The sequence below is a fragment of the Ictalurus furcatus genome, chromosome 12 (assembly GCF_023375685.1).
Source record: "Ictalurus furcatus strain D&B chromosome 12, Billie_1.0, whole genome shotgun sequence".
NCBI classification, from domain to species: Eukaryota; Metazoa; Chordata; class Actinopteri; order Siluriformes; family Ictaluridae; genus Ictalurus; species Ictalurus furcatus.
The window spans coordinates 9,920,697-9,941,695 of NC_071266.1; the positions used below are offsets into that span (position 1 = coordinate 9,920,697).

The 20,999-nt window shown below is 40.3% G+C and overlaps 1 protein-coding gene across 1 annotated transcript in view; it reads right to left on the bottom strand.

Moving 5' to 3' along the window:
• Positions 1-1,966: 1,966 nt before the first annotated feature.
• Positions 1,967-20,999, bottom strand: part of scn1lab (sodium channel, voltage-gated, type I like, alpha b) — a 55,352-nt gene continuing 36,319 nt past the window's right edge. The window contains exons 17-27 of the mRNA XM_053638643.1: positions 19,952-20,443; positions 14,930-15,062; positions 13,248-13,402; positions 12,697-12,870; positions 9,067-9,189; positions 8,101-8,376; positions 7,819-7,872; positions 6,276-6,413; positions 5,845-5,949; positions 3,951-4,221; positions 1,967-3,834 (exon numbers count right to left, since the gene is read on the bottom strand). Of these exons, the coding sequence (XP_053494618.1) occupies positions 2,639-3,834; positions 3,951-4,221; positions 5,845-5,949; positions 6,276-6,413; positions 7,819-7,872; positions 8,101-8,376; positions 9,067-9,189; positions 12,697-12,870; positions 13,248-13,402; positions 14,930-15,062; positions 19,952-20,443 (3,117 nt within the window). The 3' untranslated portion in view covers positions 1,967-2,638. The remainder of the gene's footprint in view (positions 3,835-3,950; positions 4,222-5,844; positions 5,950-6,275; positions 6,414-7,818; positions 7,873-8,100; positions 8,377-9,066; positions 9,190-12,696; positions 12,871-13,247; positions 13,403-14,929; positions 15,063-19,951; positions 20,444-20,999) is intronic.

Here is a 20,999-nt window from a genome sequence, read left to right on the forward strand (position 1 = left end):
ACAATTTGAGACGTAGTGTTATTTGTAAAATAATCCGTTTTAGGTTGTAACAGACTCAATTAAAAAAGAATAACACTAAATGTAACTATAAATGAGTAAAACATACTGCATGGCATGTCATTTGTAATAAGTAAAAAAAAAATCCTAGCTTGGCAAATTGCAGTGGTATAGGAGGAATAAAGAAGTCGTTTCAAAAAGAATGATTCATTCATGATTCATTGATTCACCAAGTAGATTGAAGTGCTTTACTCTTACACAGCATTAAACATAACTAGAAATGGATAAAACGCATGTTCTTTAATACATTTTTAAAATTGTTAGTGTTGGCAAATTGCTGTGGTCTAAGAGGAATCAAACACTTCTGGAGTCGATTCAAAAAGAATTATTCACTGATGAAACATTGTTCACTAATCAGCAAATGATTCATCCAGTAGATTCTGTGCGTTAGTCTTCCTCTTAACTCCAATTTCACCAACTTAGTTATAAATAATAATAAAACAATTTCCAACATATGGAAACCCATACATTTTCTGTATAACTGATGCATGCGTTCACAAATTCTGCTTTTAGAAATCAAACACATTTCTTAGACTTTCAAAGGTATTGGCTTCCCAAAATATGCTTTATTTTGGAAAACTACAGTGTACGTCAGAAACCTTTTTGCTCCGATTCAAAGGAATAAAAGTCATTTTGCACATTCTGAACACACATTTTCAACAAAAGAAAAAAAAATACATTTCAATGTAACAAAAAAAATTTCTCAGTTGATAGAGATAGAAATTTCCGGTACAATGTGGGGGCTTCATGACAGTCATGAATATCGTGTGACAGTTATAATGATGAGGAAATTAAGTATACTTTGGTACAAAAAATATGATCTTTATTCTTTTGGCTTTTTAAAATAATGTCACCATGTAGTTGGTTAGTATAGTGCATGCAGTTTACTACAACACTACGAATGAAATATGACAACCACTGATTGCTTCATAAATTTATATGTACATTTAAAACCAGGACCTGGCCCTTACACATACTGTAGCACTTTGCAAAAAAATGTAAACAAAATAAATCAGTTTAAAAAAAAAAAAAGGGAAACATGAGATCCAAACTACTATTTACAGTATAAACATTGAACGAGCGAATGAGAATAAAGCACATCAATGCTGGTCCCAGTACAGTCACATATACTAGCTCTCTGTCTCACACATATATACTATATATCTCTCACACACACACATTCACACAGACACACGGAGATAATATGCATCCAGATGGCAGTGTAAAAGTGCTCCTCTACAGTGTCGAGTACAGAGGTGAGATACAGAGTGCTGATATGTACAGACAGAATCACCACAAGTTTCAACAGAAGAACTGATCGTAACTGCAAATATCCTCCCCCATCCCCCCCGAACACATACGTTTAGGGGTTCGTGATTGTTGTTCTTCGAGCTCAAAGTCGTCTGCCAGCTTCCCTGCAACAGAATGTTCGCTTTGGAAGAAAGACATCGTCTCTCTTTTGAAACCAAGAAACCAGGAGATCTAAGAAAGAGATTTTCTTTTCAAATCTGGCATTCTGGCGTGGAGACATTCAGTAAAAGTTGTGGATGTGGTTACCATCGTAGCATGATATTCCGGGGGGATTTTGTTCAAGGGTGGACATTCAGGCTTCTGAGAGAAAGTCAAATCATGCACCAATCAGAAAGAAAGCGTGGATTTGCAGTCAGCTTCCCCTGACCGTGCTTGTTTTATTTTCTCGATCGTCTGTTTTGTTGTTCTGATGAATAAGGCAGCGCTGCAATACATCTCTATCTATAATTAGAATTATATAAAACATTCCCACTACCCCAGTGGCTTTAAAAATCCTGATCCCTAAATGGACACTGTGCTCACAAAGAGCAGATACTTCCTCCCTATTTTATTTCACATAACTGGTAACATATAACCTGTTAAATCTCTCTCTCTCTCTCTCTCTGTTTTTTTTTTTTTTTTTAAAACTAAAGTTCTACATTACCACACCCTCGACAGACTTGCGCTTTGATGAAACAATTTACACAATCGAAAGAACGAGTAGAAAATTTCGACATGATTCTAAAAAAAAAAAAAAAAATGAATGAATGTAAGAAAAACAGGTGCAGGTATATCATAATACGCCATTTGACAACAAGGACACCAGTGGTAGTGGCAGTGCTAGCTACTGATGACCGTGTAATAGCTTCCTAGCGTCCTCAGGATTGCTGAACGACACTCGGAATGAAAAGACGCATCCGACAGCTCCTCTCTACACACACCCAAATCCTTCTTAACAGTCACAGTCACTCTTCTGAAGTGTACGTGTGTATGTTGGAGTGTGTGTGGTGTGTTGTGCGTTGAACAACACGAACATGAACATGTCTCATCACCATGCATCCTAGTTGGTCTCTCATCAATACACACAGTCACACACTCTCTCACACACACTCAGACACACACACACACATACACACACACACACACACACACACTCAGTTTGGCATGAGTCCCAAAACTTTTGCGAAGGAAGTCCATAACTTTGTTCCCATAAAATCTGTAAACAGTGTCTCATTTAAAGAGCAGTCTTCATCACGTTCGTTTCGTTCTCTCTCTGAACAGTCTCAGGATTTCATTTCTTTCTCTCGCGTGTGTCTTTTGTACTGTTCTCCTTCTCCCGCCTTTCCTTCTCATATTTGTCCTTCTCTGACTTGGCCACGCTGTTGTACGAGGGCGGTGAAGCCGAAGACGGGGTCATGTCCGTTTTGTCTGATGCCGAGTTCTCTGGAAACTTCCCGATCATGAGAACCTCTTTAACAGGCAGAGATTCGCCATTATCCTGCAGTCGCTGGCGGTACATGTCTGACGCCTTCTTGATCGTGACGCGCATGCGGTAGTGTCGGAAGGCTCGCTGGATGATGATGGCTGACATTTCCTCCTGCTTGCGCCGCAGGGTGGTGGTGATGGGCTCATAGGACACTTTGGATGGATTGGAAGCCATGAAGCGCTCCTCCATCTGTCCCCGCAACGCGTCCATCTCACCCTCCTCACCCAGCACACGCAGTGTAAAGGCAAACAGGATGTCCAAGCAGTGGATCCGGTCTCCACTGACCATCGGCAGGTCCATCGCGATCAGCTGGATCTTGTTGGGCTTAGGGATGCGCAACGGTGGGTCCAGGACATCTGCAAAGTCTGACAGCTTGTCATACTCAACAAACTGCGTAGCGTTCGGGTCAAAGCGCTCCCACACCTCGTAGAACATCTCAAAGTCGTCCTCACTTAACGGTTCGGCGCTTTCCTCCGTAGCAACGCTAAAGTTCTCCAGGATGACAGCGATGTACATGTTGACCACAATCAGGAAGCAGATGATGATGTAGCTGACGAAGAAGAAGATTCCCACTGATGGGTTGCCGCAGTCGCCGCGGTATGAGTTGCCTGGGTGCTCAGTCTCACTGTCGCAGTCAGGTTCACGCTTGTTCAGGATGGGCGCCAGAAGCCCGTCCCAGCCGGCGGAGGTTGTGATCTGGAATAGGCACAGCATGGAGTTTCCAAACGTCTCAAAGTTGAACATGTCATCAATTCCGGCTTCGTGTTTGACATAGGCAAAGTTGGACATGCCAAAAATGGCATAGATGAACATGACCAGGAAGAGCAGGAGCCCGATGTTGAACAAGGCAGGAAGTGACATCATTAAGGCGAACAAGAGGGTGCGGATACCCTTGGCCCCCTTGATGAGACGGAGGATACGGCCGATCCTAGCCAGCCGGATGACTCGGAATAAGGTGGGCGACACAAAATACTTCTCGATCACCTCTGAGAGGAACATTCCTGCAAATTAAAGTACATCATATTATGTTTTATTCATGAGAATACGTGAAACATAATTTCTGAAGCAAACACATTCGAGGAGTACGTTTCTTACCAAACACTTTCCCAGGACTTACCGACGATGGACAGAATCACAACCACAAAGTCAAACACATTCCAGCCGATCGTGAAGTAGTAGTGTCTCAGCGAGAACATCTTCAGCACACACTCGCCGGTGAAGAGCACGATGAAGACCAGGTTGATCCAGTACAGGATGTTATCCATGTCTTGCGTCTGGTCATCAGTTTCCACCATCATGGTCACCATGTTCAGGCAGATCAGGATCATGATGATGATGTCGAAGGCTTGCTTGGTGATCAGGTCAAAGACAAGGCCCTGAAGTTGGTTCTGGAAAATGAAAAAAAAAAATGTCCTTACTAATTCAGTTAAACAACTTTCTTTCTTTTTATATTAATAATGTACAGCACTAGTTATAGCTGAGTGCAAAGGTTTGTATCCCCTACGAAAAAAAACCCCACTAACCTGTACAAATGATCAGTTTTACAATTTAGCTATAAACAATACAACAAGTCAGAACACACACTTTGGGGAAACGAGTTCTGTTGCAGATCGTTCAAAATTACGTCCACGTCACATTAATTTACCCAACATTACTTCCTGTCTATCACATGCATGAGGCATTTATAGGATACAGAACCAACTCTGACTGACACGTCCATGTGTAAAAACTGTCTGCAAGTTTACCGATACGTCATCATAAAAAAAAGCTATTCCATTTTAATGCTGAATCTTTCTTCAGTCTTTATTTGTTTGTTAGCTTGTTATTCACTGCTACATTAAAGTTTTTGTTTGGCCAATTTTTCCCCAGAGTGCAAGCCAAAATCAGCAGAAACATAGTTTGAAACAAAACCGAAAGAAAGAAGTCAAATTTTTAAGATATGTCAGGAAAATTACAGAATGTCCATCCATCCATCCATCCATCCATTTTCCATACCACTTATCCTACATGGGGTCAGGGGGGAGCTTGGAGCCTATCCCAGGGCACTCAGGGCACAAGGCGGGGGCCACCCTGAACGGGGTACAGGCCACAATTGCACACACATTCACACACCATGGACAATTTGGAAATGCAAATCAGCCTACAACGCATATCTTTGGACTGGGGAGGAAACCAGAGGAAACCCCCTAAGCACAGAGAGAACATGCAAACTCTGCGCATACTTGAGTGGAGGAGGGACTCGGACCCATCCCCGGAGGTGCGAGGCAAACGTGCTAACCACTAAGCCACCATGGCCCTGTATTACAGAATATTTATACTAGAGCTCGACCAATTGATCAGTTTTGCTATCGATCATCAGCAAAAATCCACACCGATAGTTTGTGTAGCGGCTGAGAAGGGGCCGCTGTCATTACACAGTATGATAGCGGCCTCTAGAGGTGAAATAAAAACACTGACAAGTGTTTTTTGATTCATTTTGGATGTCTCTATTTTTATTTATTTGGATTCTTACTTTTTGGTTCAGTTTTGATGTATATCTATTATTTACATTTATATTTATTAATAGTTAATATATATTAATATTTATACATTAATTTAATTTAAAAAAAAACGCAGTGTATTATCATGGTACAGTCAGCACTGTTTCTTTTTGTAATAATAATAATAATAATAATAATAATAATAATAATATTTTACTCTGAGTGTTATGTTTTCATTCACTATTAATTAAAAAAACTATAGGTTTTATCGGCAGGTACTGTTAAAACTTAGTTATCGGTATCGATAAAATCCAGTAACGGTCGACCTCTAATTTATACCACATTCAAGAAGGGAGATTCTGATACTGACATCCTGTTGATTTTTCACTATTTTTCAAAATTTTGTTAAGAAACGTCTGTGAAACTGAACATTGCAACAGATTGTCCAGGGGGATGCAAACTTTTGCATCCGACCATACATAAAGCACACTCCTTTTCTCATTTTTAACGTGTTTAATATGCCGTACGTACTGTAGGTCTGGGGATGGGTTTCTGCGGTTTCTTCGAGCCGAGCTTCTTCATGGCGTTGTAGTACTTTTTCTGCTCTTCTGTCATGAAAATATCCTGACCTCCGAAGTAAAGGACAAAAAGAAAGAGGCTGGTTACAACCTCATCTGCATGAATCTTATCCGTAATCCAATCACAGTGCACTCAGAACTGCACGCTAGTCACCTATGAACTAATAAATGTCAGTGAAGCAGAGCTGCTTTGCTAATGCATGTGAGGATTTATGTACCAAATATTTCTCTATGCTGTAAACAACAGATACAATTTCAATGCGATTCTGTTTTTAGGAAACAAACAATAGATAAAACATACACGTGGCTCCTAGCATGGATTTAAAATGATGTTGTGTGTGTTTACGGAACCCGCTCCCCATTTAACCCGCTCTAAACACTCATCTTTTTCTTCTGTTGGTTGAAGTTATCGATGATGACACCAATGAAGAGGTTGAGTGTGAAGAAGGAGCCAAAGATGATGAAGATGACGAAGTACAGGTACATGTACAGGTTCACTTCATAGTCTGGTTGTTCCTCCAGCTGCAAGATGAAATGTAATTTATTTATTTATTTATTTATTTATTTGTATATATAGCATACCTAACTTCTCTATTTACATATGTGTGAAGGTCTGGCAAAACCCACTGGATGTCACTGTGTCTGAAACATCCTTTAAGAAATCATAAATATATGATTTTATTGACTTTTTAATCCTGCTTCTGCTATCTTCCTGCAAAGATCGCATCTTGTAACGTGTTAGTTTAACCCTATGTTCACACTTGCAAGAGACAATTCAGTCATGTCGCTTGAAGTCTCTATTGTGGGCGTGGCCTGCCCAGGGCTTTTTTTTTTTAGTTCTAATAAGAACTTGTAGTAGATATATACATGTACATAGCATGTCTAAAGCTAACTAGTTTAACAAAAATGACATAATGCACTAATTAGTGTGAAAACCAGTCATTTGATTTCCATATTATATGCTTCGTACTAACTTTCAAAGCAAGCTAACTGTACTAGCTACATACACACACCAGAGGCACCAACCATCTCTGCTCCATCCTTCCATGCATTATTTTTCTTTGTAATGTTTCTATACACATTTAACGAGAGGATTTCCTTCCAATATTTCACTTCATTGCATTCTTCATATCAAATTTGCGTAGAATTGAGAAAATCTTCATTGAACTGTCGCCTGTTGTGCTGGCGCTTTGTCGCTTGGTTCATGTCAAGCACGTATGTAGAAAATCACTCTGTCTCGCATTAGAGTGAACACAGGTTTACAAATTTGGTGGTAAATTGTCTAAAACCTTGCTAAGTAAGTGTGATTTTTCCCCTCACACAGTGAACATCATTATGATTAAGTTGTTGGGATAGTTATGTACCATAAATTGTTTTACTTGCTTCACTTTCAGGGGCAAACAGATTTTGAAATGCTATATCTTTATTTGCAGTTAAGATAAATGCAAAAGATATAGTAGAAAATGAAGGGTTTTCCAAAGCCACTACTTATTATGAAACAGTTGAATGCACTTTTATAGTGATTTGAAAGTACAATATTATTTGCTCAGAGCTCAATGTTAATCAATGTGAAATCCACTTTAAGTAATCTTGTATATTATACAACACATTTTTTAAATACAGGCAATGCATCATGGTTAACCTCAACACTGCGAGTTGGCACAGAACGTTAATTGCTCAGTCATGCAGTAAACCCATGACTGTGTAGAGCTTGTACCACTTAGGGAGTAAAAGAGATCGGTACATATTACTGGTATAATTAATCCTAAAAATAAGCTTCACGCACTCCCACCTAACCAGACCTGCCACAGGGAAGGCTTCAGTGTTCCTGTCACAGAGCATCAATTATTAGCCAAAAATGTAGCTTGCATATTTTTGAAAACCCCCACAAAGAGCAGCGTATTGTGCCGCTGCTGGAGAGACTTACATCGCGAGAGTCTACTGCGGCGTACATGATGTCCATCCAGCCTTTAAAAGTGGCCTGAGGTGAGAGAAAGGAAATGAGTTAAATATAGATATGGAGAACTATTTATCCAGAATAAAATGTCAGATTTACACAAATTGATAATAACATTAATAGAAATGTGTTTATGCCTTTTAATTGTTAAGAAATAGGGTTCTTTCAATGGTTAATGGTTCTAGGTTTTGTTAAAGAGAAACCCTTAATTGGGGTTAGATCTTGAGCTATTATTGTGAAACCGCTCCTCACCACTTGTAGTAGGGCCAGGTATCCGGCTCCCACGTTGTCGAAGTTGATCTTGACGTTTTTCCAGCGCGTGCTCTCGTTGACCAGCGCCATGCACTCGGACATGTTGTTCACCACGCTGATGGGTAACATCTCGTCCGTGGTGCTGTTGACGCAATGGTAGTACTTCCCGGCGAACAGGTTGACGCCCATGATGCTGAAGATGAGCCAGAAGATCAGACACACAAGCAGCACATTCATGATGGAGGGGATGGCGCCGAGCAGAGCGTTCACTACGACCTGCCGTAACACACACATTCAAATCTTAGTCGCTGGAACTCTCACTTCCTGTATGATCACGCACGGTGGGCGGGGATTATCACATTCTGTATATTAATGGTGTTAGTTGAGTGAGGTACAGGGGATTACACACACTTCTGTTATTGCATTATTGAAGGAAAATAGTGACTAAGATCATTTGGAAAAAGGGTGTTCACTAATAACTATGAACGCTACACAGGGGCTTATTTTGGCTCGTGATGAACCGGTCACATAATTACACAGCACAGAGAAAATCGTACAGCAGCTGCTGTTGCTTCTAAATTAAAACTTTCTTTTGCTTGGTTTTTTTTTTTTTTTATATAGCTGGGCTGACAAGAAGGTAGACACACAAAATCAGAACAGAAACGAAAAACCTTGCTTGAAACACGATGATGTCACTACATTTGTGTACTGCAAATGAAAGAGACACACAACACACAAAAAGACAAATTAAAGGTCAAAGGCACAACAAAAACAATAATAATAATAATCACAATAAGCACCACAGAGTCATCAAAGAACACGAAAACAACCATGCAAAAAAAGAAATTCAAAATCACTTCCTGTACACTTATTCATCAGCTGAATCGTATTATATAACACAGTTATAAAAACCATTGCATTTACAGTGACGAGTAAAAGTTATTTTGTTTGTGTATGTGTTTTTACCCTCATGCCCTCGAAGCGTGACAATGCTCTTAGCGGTCTCAGAGCACGTAGAGTCCTCAGTGATTTAATGGCACTCAGCTCAGAGTAACCCAGAGCAGTAGCAACAAGGCTGATCAGAGACACCTAAAACACACACACACACACACACACACACGCACACACAAAGACATAGGAGAAAGCAATGTGATTACCAAAAAGCAAGTTAAAAAACAAACATATTTAACACAACAGCAAATGAATTTGGCTTCTGATACATCTAGCTAGCTAGCACATTTCTAACACCCAAGATTGCTTTAAAATATGTCATAAATTTACATAAATAAGACAAATAAATAAATACAAAATAAATAAAAGTTCGGGTAAGCTTTATGCTCACCAAACACAAGGCTGACTTCGTTTGTCCCCGCCCACATGGCTTCTATCAAAACTATGTAGTCATGCTCATAACATCTCCGAGCAAACCAACGAGATGTCATGAGAAACTGATAAGAATTTGAAGAATTGAACTTTTCGTAACCTTTCACACGACTTTATTCTTACTAAAAGTTTAACTCGCAATATTTAGCTCCTCAGCTCATTTAGTTATATTTATTATTAACTATTTTTAACCGTTCAATCCACCAAAAAAAAAACAACCAGCTTGTTACCGAGAAACCACAAAGTGGTTGGGAAACAAAGTTACAGCTTTACCGCTCACCGTTAAAAGTCAGTATGTTTACATGGACAACAATAATCCGATATTAACCCGATTAAGATGATACTCTGATTAAGAAACTAGCATGTAAACAGTGATTATTGATGACCTTAATCCGGCTAAAGTCATACTCGAAGTAAACACAAATCGAATTAAGACGTGGAGTATTCCTATTTTATTTGCATTATCGACGTGTATTATAGACATGTACACACCTTAATCACACTATTAACATCGTGTGAGAGTTTTCACCGCATTTTGCGACAGGACACATACACACACGGCAGCGCTCAACCATTTCACGGCAAACAAGAGAACACGGCTGCGTCTGAAACCACGTACTAACCTACTATATAGTAGGGGAAATACATGTATATGTAGTTTGGGACGCAGCCCACGGCTTCAAGCAGTCGTCTATTTGCACGTATAGCATGACAAATAATTAACTGCACTTGAAGCTTTCGTAAAATTAAAAATAAAAACACCCAAAACTGTATACTGTATAACGGAGACAAACTGTATGTTGATATGTGAAATTCTGGAGGGACATCGGACGGCGTGGCGTGGCATGTCTTATTCAGAATAAGCTCAATAATTAGATTATTGCTGTCCATGTAAACGTACTCACTTGCTGACTCTGGAGACTCCTTCCATAAACGCTAAATAAACGTCTCCTCAGAGAAAACGTATTAACAACTACACGTTTTTTTAATCTATGTGGAGCATCTGTGTATAAATGTTCCTGTGTAAGCAGTTACAAAATAAATTTAATTTAATTTTAGAACCAGTGCATCGATATACTACTGTCAGAGCTGCTGTTATTAAAAATGAATCAGAATCGAGTATTCTGTGATGTGGTTCAAAAAAGAGACATTTTTTTGATGTTGTTCATCAAATCAGGTGTTGATTTTCAAAATTTCTCTAGCATCAGCTCAGATCACATGTTTATATTATTAGTAAGAACTAATTCAAAGTCTTGCTTGATGGATGCTCCTAGCGATAAGTTCAGCAAGCACTAAAAGTGTAATCCTTGCTGAAGGCTGAATAAAGAACCTTATGGTGTCAAGATATAGGAAATGAATCAACCTTGGAGTGGCAACAGTCACTCAGTAACTCGGGTCAATTCCTCCATTTCAGTGTATTTCTACACAGATGCGTTACTGAGCAGCAGAACGAGAAGATAAAGTGAGGGTCGGGTGGAGAGTGGGTGCCGGCGTCTCTGTGACAAGCTGGCACCCTCTGGGGAATTAAAGTCCCAGTATTCCAGGCCCATGTGTGTGAGAACGAGGTGGGAATGAGTCACCGATGAGTCAGCAGATGCTAAACAGACAACCACCTCCATCTGCTCCAGGGGAACAGTATTATGCTGGTGTCTGAGCTCTGACCTATACACTGTATATACTATACAGTACATGTGTGTTGCAAAAAAAGGCAAGTTGAGTAAGGAACTTTTTCTTCTTTGTTCTTTTGATATTTGACGTCAGTTTAACATTCAGCTGAAAAGTGGAAATCAAGGCTAATAACACAGAGCACTTAAACAATGATTTACCAGTTGCCTTCGATTTTAAATGTCCACAATATTCGTAGGAGCTTGCGATATTTACAAATTACCGCAGATTTTCCCATGTTTGGGCCAAGACACGCCATGTGATGTCATCACGATGCGCATTCAACCGAAGCCGTCATCAATTCACATGCACTGAACACGAGTATGGCTAAAAGGTACAGCTCATTTACCAGCAAACATCACTGCGAAAGATTGCAGTTTCGCCAACTGAAGTAGTTTTTCACAACAAAAAAAAAGCAGAATTTTTTTTTTCTTTTAAAAAGCCGCAGCAAAATCTAGCATTGTTGCCCGCAACAATAAAAACAACAAACTATGTGAAATCCTGTACAGACTGATTAAATACACAGTAAATTATAAACTGAGGATTATTCGGTGTCACAATTAGCAAGACGCTTTACTTCACCCTACAGTAAAGTGAGATTAATTTGAACAGTATAGAACAGGACAAAGAGGATAATCAGGAAGCATAGACACTTAACAGAGCAACACTTTGAAAGATACAGCTATTAATCACAGCGTAATAACAGTGAAGCTAATTAAAACCACATCTATTCCAGCCAGACAATGAATTAAATTTAAGCTTCAAATTAAACCACTACACTGATTCATTTGAGAAAAGGGCTGTTTTTCCTGCCGGATTTTTTTGTAAATTTGGAAATCTGCCTTTGTGATACAGGGAAGTTAAACGATATTTTTATATTCTGACTATAAGCAGTGTTGGGTAAGTTACTTCAAAAAAGTCATGAATTACTGATTACTAATTACATCGTCAACGCTGTATTTAAACTACTGACTAATTACTCTGTCCGAAAAGTAATTCCATTACTCATTATTAATCACTTCTTAAAATCCGTATCGACCTCGACCACGTGGACGACAGAAGTGATTCTGTTCTTTAAATTTGAGTCAAGCTTACATATTACTGTGATGTTCTTGTCTACATGTGTCTAAAAAAATGAAGTAATGGGAATATTTCCATTTAGCAAAACAGCCACTCGTTTCTGCTGACATCCTTGAACTTGAGCGACTTCACAGCGACCTGGAGTGAACTCTCACACGTGCGCTATCCTACAGCTAACGAATTTAAAGAGACCGAGTTAAATCAGAACACAAATGTGATCTTTAGCTGATCAAACTCAATAGTGTTTTATACAGAACTGTTGAAAGTCTAGACACTATGTAATGCAAGTACATCATAAGTAACTGTAATTAAATTCTTAAAAATGAAGAGTCATCCCTTACTTTACTTTTTTCTGGGGGAAACATAATTTAATGACAATAACGCATTACGCCCAGCACTGACTGCAAGTACTTTTATACATGATAATCCCAAAGTGTGCACCGAGCGTTAAATGAGGGTTGTACGTACATCTACGATGAGGAAGTCGAGCCAGCACCAGGCGTTGGTGAAATATTTGACGAAGCCGTAAGCCACCCATTTCAGCAACATCTCCAAGATGAAGACGTAAGTGAAAACTTTATCCGAGTATTCCAGCACTGTCTTGACCGTCTTCCGCTGCTCTATGTAGATATCCTCAAAAGCCTTCTCACACACATATACACACACGCACAAAGAGCGAGAGAGAGAGAAAAGACATATTCTCAGCTTCTGCATGGGGATAAATGGAACCCATTGTATTTTTACAGTATGTATGAATATGTATGTATTTGTTTGCAGCATCGTAAACAGCCCTGACATCAAACGGGAGATGTGTACAACTAAAATTATTCCTGAGCTTCGTTATGCTGTTCTGCTTGGCCTAATTATTGTGCACTTTCCTCTTTTTTATGTTGCCACTTGAACTGAATCAAAGCCAAGAAGTATTCATGCCTTATTGAACTCTAATGGAAAATTTACATGTGTGCATGTAAATTAGTGTGTGTGTGTGTGTGTGTGTGTGTGCATGTGTTGATCCTCACCAGAGCACCACTGCTCAGCAGGATCATGAAAATGATGAAGGACTCAAACCAGTTGTGCTCGACAATGATAAAGCAGGTTTTCCTGAGAGTCCACCAGCTCCTCCAGCGTCCCTTCTCCACGTCCACCTGACAGCACTGAAACCTCATCATGCAGCCTGGGACAGGAGGGATAGTTGCGAAAACATTGTGAAAAACCGAGGAAGAATGCTAGAGAATGGGTTCTAAGCTGGAAAAGACTCATCGGATATCAAGTAAGGCGATATAAAGTGACAGGAATGAATAGCTGTGTGGACGAGCTCACTCGCGCTTAAGGAGGAGAAATCTCTTCTCGTTTTAAAGATTCAAAAGAAGCATCATCTTCTTTCAATGGTAATGTGTAGCTTCAAGTGCAAACCTTTGCATCGCCTGAGAGCACATTTTAAAACACAAGTAAGATATAATGCTGCGTTAGAAAAAAAATCAGAAACACGTCATATTCGAAGATAAGATAAGATAAGATAAGATAATACTTTATTAATCCCCAGATGGAGAAATTAGGGTGTCACAGCAGCAGCCAAAAAAAATAGGGGGGGGGGAAGAGATAAACGAGATAGTAAGGAGAACAATAAGGGATATATAAAGAGTATATACAGGATATATAAATATGTATAAATATGATTATTTACCTCCTCAAAACAGTGCACTGTATAGTCAGTGCTATAGAGTATGCGGATTGAGCTAAAGCAAATACTTGTGTATACAGCATAATTCATTTAAAGTTAAAGAATTCTGTTTACTGTTGACGCTGTGAGTGGCCACGTTGATTTAATGTCGTGTGCTGAATTCGGGGTTGAGGAGGTGTTCTTGACTTTCCGAATTTTGTTTAAGTCAGAGGTTGGAAATTATGAGTTACGAAGCACGGCTTTACCTGAATACAGCATAAAACGCGACATGCTGAAAGTAACGGTGTGAAGGACATCATGATGTCCCGAACTGTTTTAATTCTCTTCTACCACAACAATTTGCCAACAACAAGCCATATTTTATTTGTCTTTATAGAAGTTGTATAAATCATATTATAGTGAAGTCTTCTGAGAGATGTTCACGTAACATTTATGGAAGGAGTCTCCGGTGTCGGAACTTTGTAGAAAAACCTTCAGAACAGAGGAGTTTGCGATTTTAAGTACCCCGCGCTGCAGAACCAGAAGTCCAGGGGGTGGAGTTGGACCAGATCCAGCTCCTCCTACTTGGGTGGAGTTGATTGGAGTAGAGCGTAGAGCATGATTCTTGTGGTTATTAGGGTTTGTGAGAATTAGGGTTTGGATTATGGGAGGAGTTGGATCAGATCCAGCTCCACCCCCTGGAATTTTGGTTCTGCAGGGAGGACTGTCTCGTGTTCTGGTTTCTTGACATATAACATGACAAGCTATGATGTGCAGGTATAGGAAAATAATCCCTTCAGGATGTGCTGTTGTAGAAAAATAGTCAACTAAAGGGAAAATAATAGAATTTTGATAAAGATTTTAATTATAAATCTGGCACACTTGGTGATCTGGCAGAATTTTTGTTCTTAGCCATTGAAGCAAGTAATGCTGGCACTCATAGCCTCTAACTGTACTGTGGAATCGAATGTCACTTCAGATCAGATGCTGTTGCGAGTCACACACCCACCCCCCCCCCCCCCCCCCCACACACACACACACCTTCAGTAAAGCAGTCCTCGGGGTCCAGTGACTCTTCTGGTTCTATCTCTACCGATTCGGCCCCCTCTCCTGGGGGTCTGATGTCCACTGTGCTTCCCTCGGAAGAACTCAGAACTGTGTCCACAGGAAGCTTCTAAAAGCACACACGTGCACACACACACACACACACACACACACACACACAAGCACACACAAACGTGCATGCAGACAGCACACACACACACATGCAAAAGATATGATTAAAGCTCTGCATTGTGTGTTTCTTCAGCTTCTTGCCCTTCCATTACTTCATGCAGATTCAACCAGATCATTCAAAAGTACCTACAAGCCTGTGGATTGATTGATTGATTGATTTGATTTGCTTTGTCCCGATTGGTAGCCGTGCACGATGGCCTACAGCACAGGCTCACGGGTAATCACACAGTCAGCTGTGGGTACGTTTGATGGGCCTTCATTCCTTCCTCATGCAGATTTTTTATTTAATCAAGGTGCATATTTAATAAGAATTCATCCAAGCTCGAGTGATCTCGTCAACAAATGTTGAGTGCTTCGAGTATTTTCATGTCCAGTGCAAAACAACCATCCCCCGTTTTTATTCTTTTTCTTCCCAACCCAAAAAAACGAATGATTTTCTATTGGATTATATTGTATCCTTAACAGATTGAGGACAGTAATTCAGATTACAACATGTTTGGATTGTGACATATTCCCTCCCCACTGGGTGCCATTTTCCCTTCATTGACATGAAAACACAGGGTGGAAAGTCCATTCCGTTAAAGCAGTGGTCAAGCTTCAGTCCACCAGTCAAGAGTTTGAAGAGGAGGGAAGCCGCATTAGCACATATCTAACACCGGGACCTGACGTGCACGCAAGCCTGAGACAGCATTCACTTTTACATTTCTGTAACTACAACAAAATACATTTTTAAAAATGAGTTTCTCTTACTGTAAATGAGACGAAGCCAAAAACATTAACCATCCTTCCACCAAAATTTCAGCAAGATAAATGTTGTTTTATTAATATATACATAAAACATTTACGCTCATAAATCAGTAACCTGGTTAACTTTATCACTGAGTTTGTGTGTGTGTATGTGGGTGAGAGACAGAGAGAGAGAGAGAGAGAGAGAGAGAGAGAGAGAAAAGAAAGATAACTAGACACAGAAAGGGAGACAGAAGAGATAAACAAAAAGAAAGAACCAGACAAACAGAAAGAGGCAGAGAGGGAGAGAGAGGGAGAGAGAGAGAGAGAGAGAGAGAGAGAAACAGACAAATAGAAAGAAATAAAGAGAGAGACAGACAGACAAACAGAGCGAGAGAGACAGACAGACAAACGGAGAGAGAGAGACAGACAGACAGAGAGACAGACAGACAAACAGAGAGAGAGAGACAGACAGAAAGAAAGAGAGAGACAGACAAACAGAGAGAGAGAGACAGACAGACAAACAGAGAGAGAGAGACAGACAGACAGACAGACAGAAAGAAAGAGAGAGAGACAGACAGAAAGAAAGAGAGAGACAGACAGACAGACAAACAGAAAGAAAGAGAGAGACGAACAAACAGAAAGAAAGAGAGAGAGAGCGAGGCAGACTGACAAACAGACTGAGCAAGAGAAGCAGAGAGAAACAGACAGAGACCTTTTGACTTTGAGGGAGTGAGAGAGACAGACAGAGAGAGAGAGAGAAAGGGAGACAGAAAAAGATCAACGAAAAGGAAGAAACAGACAAATAGGAAGAAAGAGAGACAGAGAGAGAGACAGACAGAGCAAGAGAAGCAGATAAAAAGAGACAGAGACCTTTTGACTTTGAGAGAGAGAAACAGATTGAAAGAGACAGAGAGAAACATAGAGAGAGAGAGATAATGTCTCCTCCTTAAATTTGACAAAAACAGTCCGTTTCCATGTCATTATTAAACCCTGAATAGCGTAACTGAAGGTTTTTAAAGATTTAGTGTTTTAATTAGAAGTGTATCAGCAGTGTCTCATTAAAGCGAGAGGCCTGAGCCACAGTGGGTATAAAACAGTGATGTAACGCAGGCTTCTACAGCGTGGGTATGTTCACAGGCCGAGTCGATACCGGAGTGAAAAGCGGCGCACGGGAATGCTGTCTGAAACTGAGCGGCAGCGCTGGTTGCCGTGGTACCCAGCTAATGCGGCGCGGGGGAATGATGTAAGCATGCCGTGTGCAGATTCAGAATGTTCTACGTTATCTTTCAGGGTTCTCTCAGAGCTAAAATGCTACACAGACCCTTTCGCGTAAGCAGAAATGGTTTCAAGGCAGGGTTGGGTTTTATATTTTTTTAAAAGTCAACAAAGATCTTATTTTTTTATGTAGCATAATTTCAGAAACGCCCTGCACCCCCTGTATTTTTTGTTTGCTTTCTTTGGTCCAATTAGTGACTCCGTCTAAGCCTTCATCATTTAAGCAAACATCCTTGTTAGAGCAAGCTTAGGGAATATGTGCAAATTCATCCAAAAACAAAACAAAACAAAAAACATAAACAGGTTTTCAATTGAAAAGATCAATTGGCGCTCAAATCATTATCTCTTTTTTAACTATTAGCTTGGTTTCATTCAGGGTTAAAATGAGAAAGCAATGCAATACTACTGGATTATGTTACTACTTTGTATATTAGTGTGTGCAGAAATACTGCCTCCTAGTGGTGATGCTTATGACAGAATTTTAATACAACAACCTTTCAGAGTTGTAATGAAGATATTAAACTAAAAAAACCCCAAATAACCTTGTTGATACCAAGCTGATAGTTCGGTTACAGAGCTGCGATGCTGTAGAGCAGCTTTCATCATTCCTTTATGAACAATACTGATGTCAAGATGCAATTAAACAAATATGAGCCATGGAATAATTCTACTGAGGCAACGTCATTCCTTTTTTTCTCTCCCGCTCACACACACACACACACACACACACACACACACACACACACACACTCACATACACGCACACTCACACTCACATACAGAGAGTAGAGGCATTTTCATACTTGGCCCAAATACTCGAGTCAACACCCAGGACCGATGCTTTTGGGGCGGGGCTCATCTGCATAAGTTTGAAGAACTTTTGATCGACTGCGTAATTCCAGCAAGTCACTCAGGTTTATCTGTTTTTTAATATCCTTTGGTGCCAACACTCAAGCAATACAGGACAGCACTTTTTCGATGCATGTATGAGAACATTTTTTTTTTGATTTTCTCTGCAAACACTCTCACCAGAAAGGTGAGCTAATTACAGCGCTTCAGTCTTATGAACACATGGTTTTATGTATGAATAAGGTAAGGCGGTGCGACATGATAAAATATCGGTATTGTGATTAAAAACACAGTCACAATATGCTTTTCCGAGATATTTTGTGTATTGTAATATATTTTTAGAATGACCAAAAAATGTAACTTAATTACAAATTGACTGGAAGCAGCAGATGCGATGTTACACCATTCGTATTTATTCTTTAAAATTGTAAAATGTTCTTCAGTTTTTTTTCTCTCTAGTGTTTAATATTTGTTTTTGTTTTTTTGAAAAAATAACATAAATAAATAAAACTTCTCACTTCACCAAACGTCCCGGAAAATAAAAAACCACGCAAGTGTGAAAACCACCTAACACACACACACACACACACACACACACACACACATACACACATACCCTTTTATACAATAACTCTGCTGTAAGTTCATTCAGCTTTGGATGCTCAATGACTGACTGGCTGTTCCAGCGAAAATAAATTAAAAAGGAAAAATGTATGTTCAAACAAAAAAGAAAAAGGTAGTATAAACTGATGCTTAATGGCTTGAATTATAAGGGAAATGAAATGGGAAATGATGATCTCGCTCATTCCATATGATTGTTGTTACTGCAAAGAAGCCCGGTGCTCTAACAAAAAATAAATAAATAAATAAATGAAGTGAAATAAAAAAAAAAACAACAACAACAAACAAACGCGAACAGCTGTCTCTCTCCAGTGCAGTGGGATTCAACAGGAAGGGGGGGATATAGGGGCGGGCACAAGCATAAGAGAATGAAAAAAAAAGGCAATCCGTTCCAAAAGACAAAGAAAATGTAAAGAAAAATTGAGAGAGAGTGAGAGAGAGAGAGCGAGAGAGAGAGAAAGAGAGAGAGTTTGGGAAGAGATGGTAGAGGCAGTTTTGGTTGGTTAGTGTGTGGGAAGAGGAAAGACTCTTACAGGGGTCTCTCAGAGAAAACCTGGGGTTCGTCTCTCATTATGCTGCAATAACAGGTCACACAGAGAAATACACACTTCACAAAACATGGATAACAACGTCGGCAACTTCAACACACCACCAGGAAAAGATTACAAGGAGGAAGAAAGGAGGTTAAGAAAACTGTGATAGTAGCACTTTCTTAGAGGTATGCATTTAAACGCAGTGGAGAGAAGACACAAACTTACATATGTGTGCGCACGCACACACACACACACACACACACACACACACACACACACCAGACACAACATGCATGTGTTTATACTTTAGCACAATTTCACCCTGGGCATTGATGCTGCATTTAGCAATGTCATCATTAAGCTGACTTCATTCATAATCTGGACTGAGTGATGCTGTTCCTGCTCAGCTGGTTGTAAATAATACATATTATGTGCACTGCATGCGTGTGTGTGTGTATGTATGTATGTGTGTGTGTGTGTGTGTGTGTGTGTGTATGTGTGTGTACTGATACGAATTCAGCAGCTGTACCCAGCACAAGGTCCTAAGTAGCTGGCTATGATCTGGGTCATGTGATCATGGGGCTTATCACACACACAAACACACACACATACACATACACACACATACACACACACACACACACACACACAAATATATACGTAAAGTACACAATATGATATAATGACAAAATGACTCAAGGCAACTTGAGAAAACGTGACATTTTAATTCACTATAAACAATAAACAGATTAAAGTTTAAAAACAATAACAAAACAAATCTACAAATACGGTCTTCTAAGATTTCGGATATCTTCCCTACCTCTTTGCTTCCCTCCACGTCGGACGACTCGCTGCTGAAATCCTCCGTGTTGAGGTTCTCGAAGTCTGACTCGCCCACGGCAATGGGCACCGTGACCGTGAGGCTGGGGTTGTGGATAAATGACATGTAGTCCCCTTCCTCGATGCCATACTTCCCGTGGCTTTCCACCCCGTTGCTAGGCGACACACATCCTTCCTTGAGAAAGTCCTTACCGAGGTCGACGGCCATGGGGGCGTGGTTGGAGAGGCAGTTCTCCTTGCCGTCGCTGTGCAGGTCATCCAGGGGCTTCTCCTCGTCCAGGGCGCCGGGTTTGGTCCCGGCCAGGAAGAGGCTCTGTAGGAACTGCCTCAGCGCTGACTTCACAAAGGCAATGCCCTTCTGGATGCGACCCACGGCGATCTGCAGGTTGTTCATCTCGCTGTCGTCATCCGTCGAGGCCAGGTTGTCGGCGCTGAAGGAGCTCAGCAGCAAGGCCAGGAAGAGGTTCAACACCTGCAATGCAACCACAAAAGGATGCAAATGTTACCATGACACTAGAGCCTGATTTCTGACCTAACACAGCTATAGAAGCATTCTACTATAACAACAGCATACCGGGGGTAAAATAATATAAAAACAATGGTACTGAATAGCATCAACCTTTCAATCCTACCAGCCACTGTTGATTCTACTGGAGTTGATCCTCTAAAGGACTTCTGACAATTATGTAGTGTATGAGGATATTTCTAATTTTGCCTAATTGCTAATTTCCAATTATAAAAGGCATGGCTGACCTTCACCTGGGCTCAGGGTTGCCCAGGTCACAGGTTTTACACCAAATTGGGCTAGATCTGGAACGAGTTTGTGGGTCGAAACAGCAAGTTCAATGGTTTTTTGGGTTAGTTTAAAAATAGTCCATGGCTGCATGGATACTGAGTGGTGCAACAGAAAAGCATTCGCTCTACAGACATGAGCTCACGACTTCGAATCCCATTGATGCCAGAGACATCCATGGCTGGGATGAGTCAAGAGAGCAAAATTGGCCATGCTCTCAGGGCAGGAGGGATGA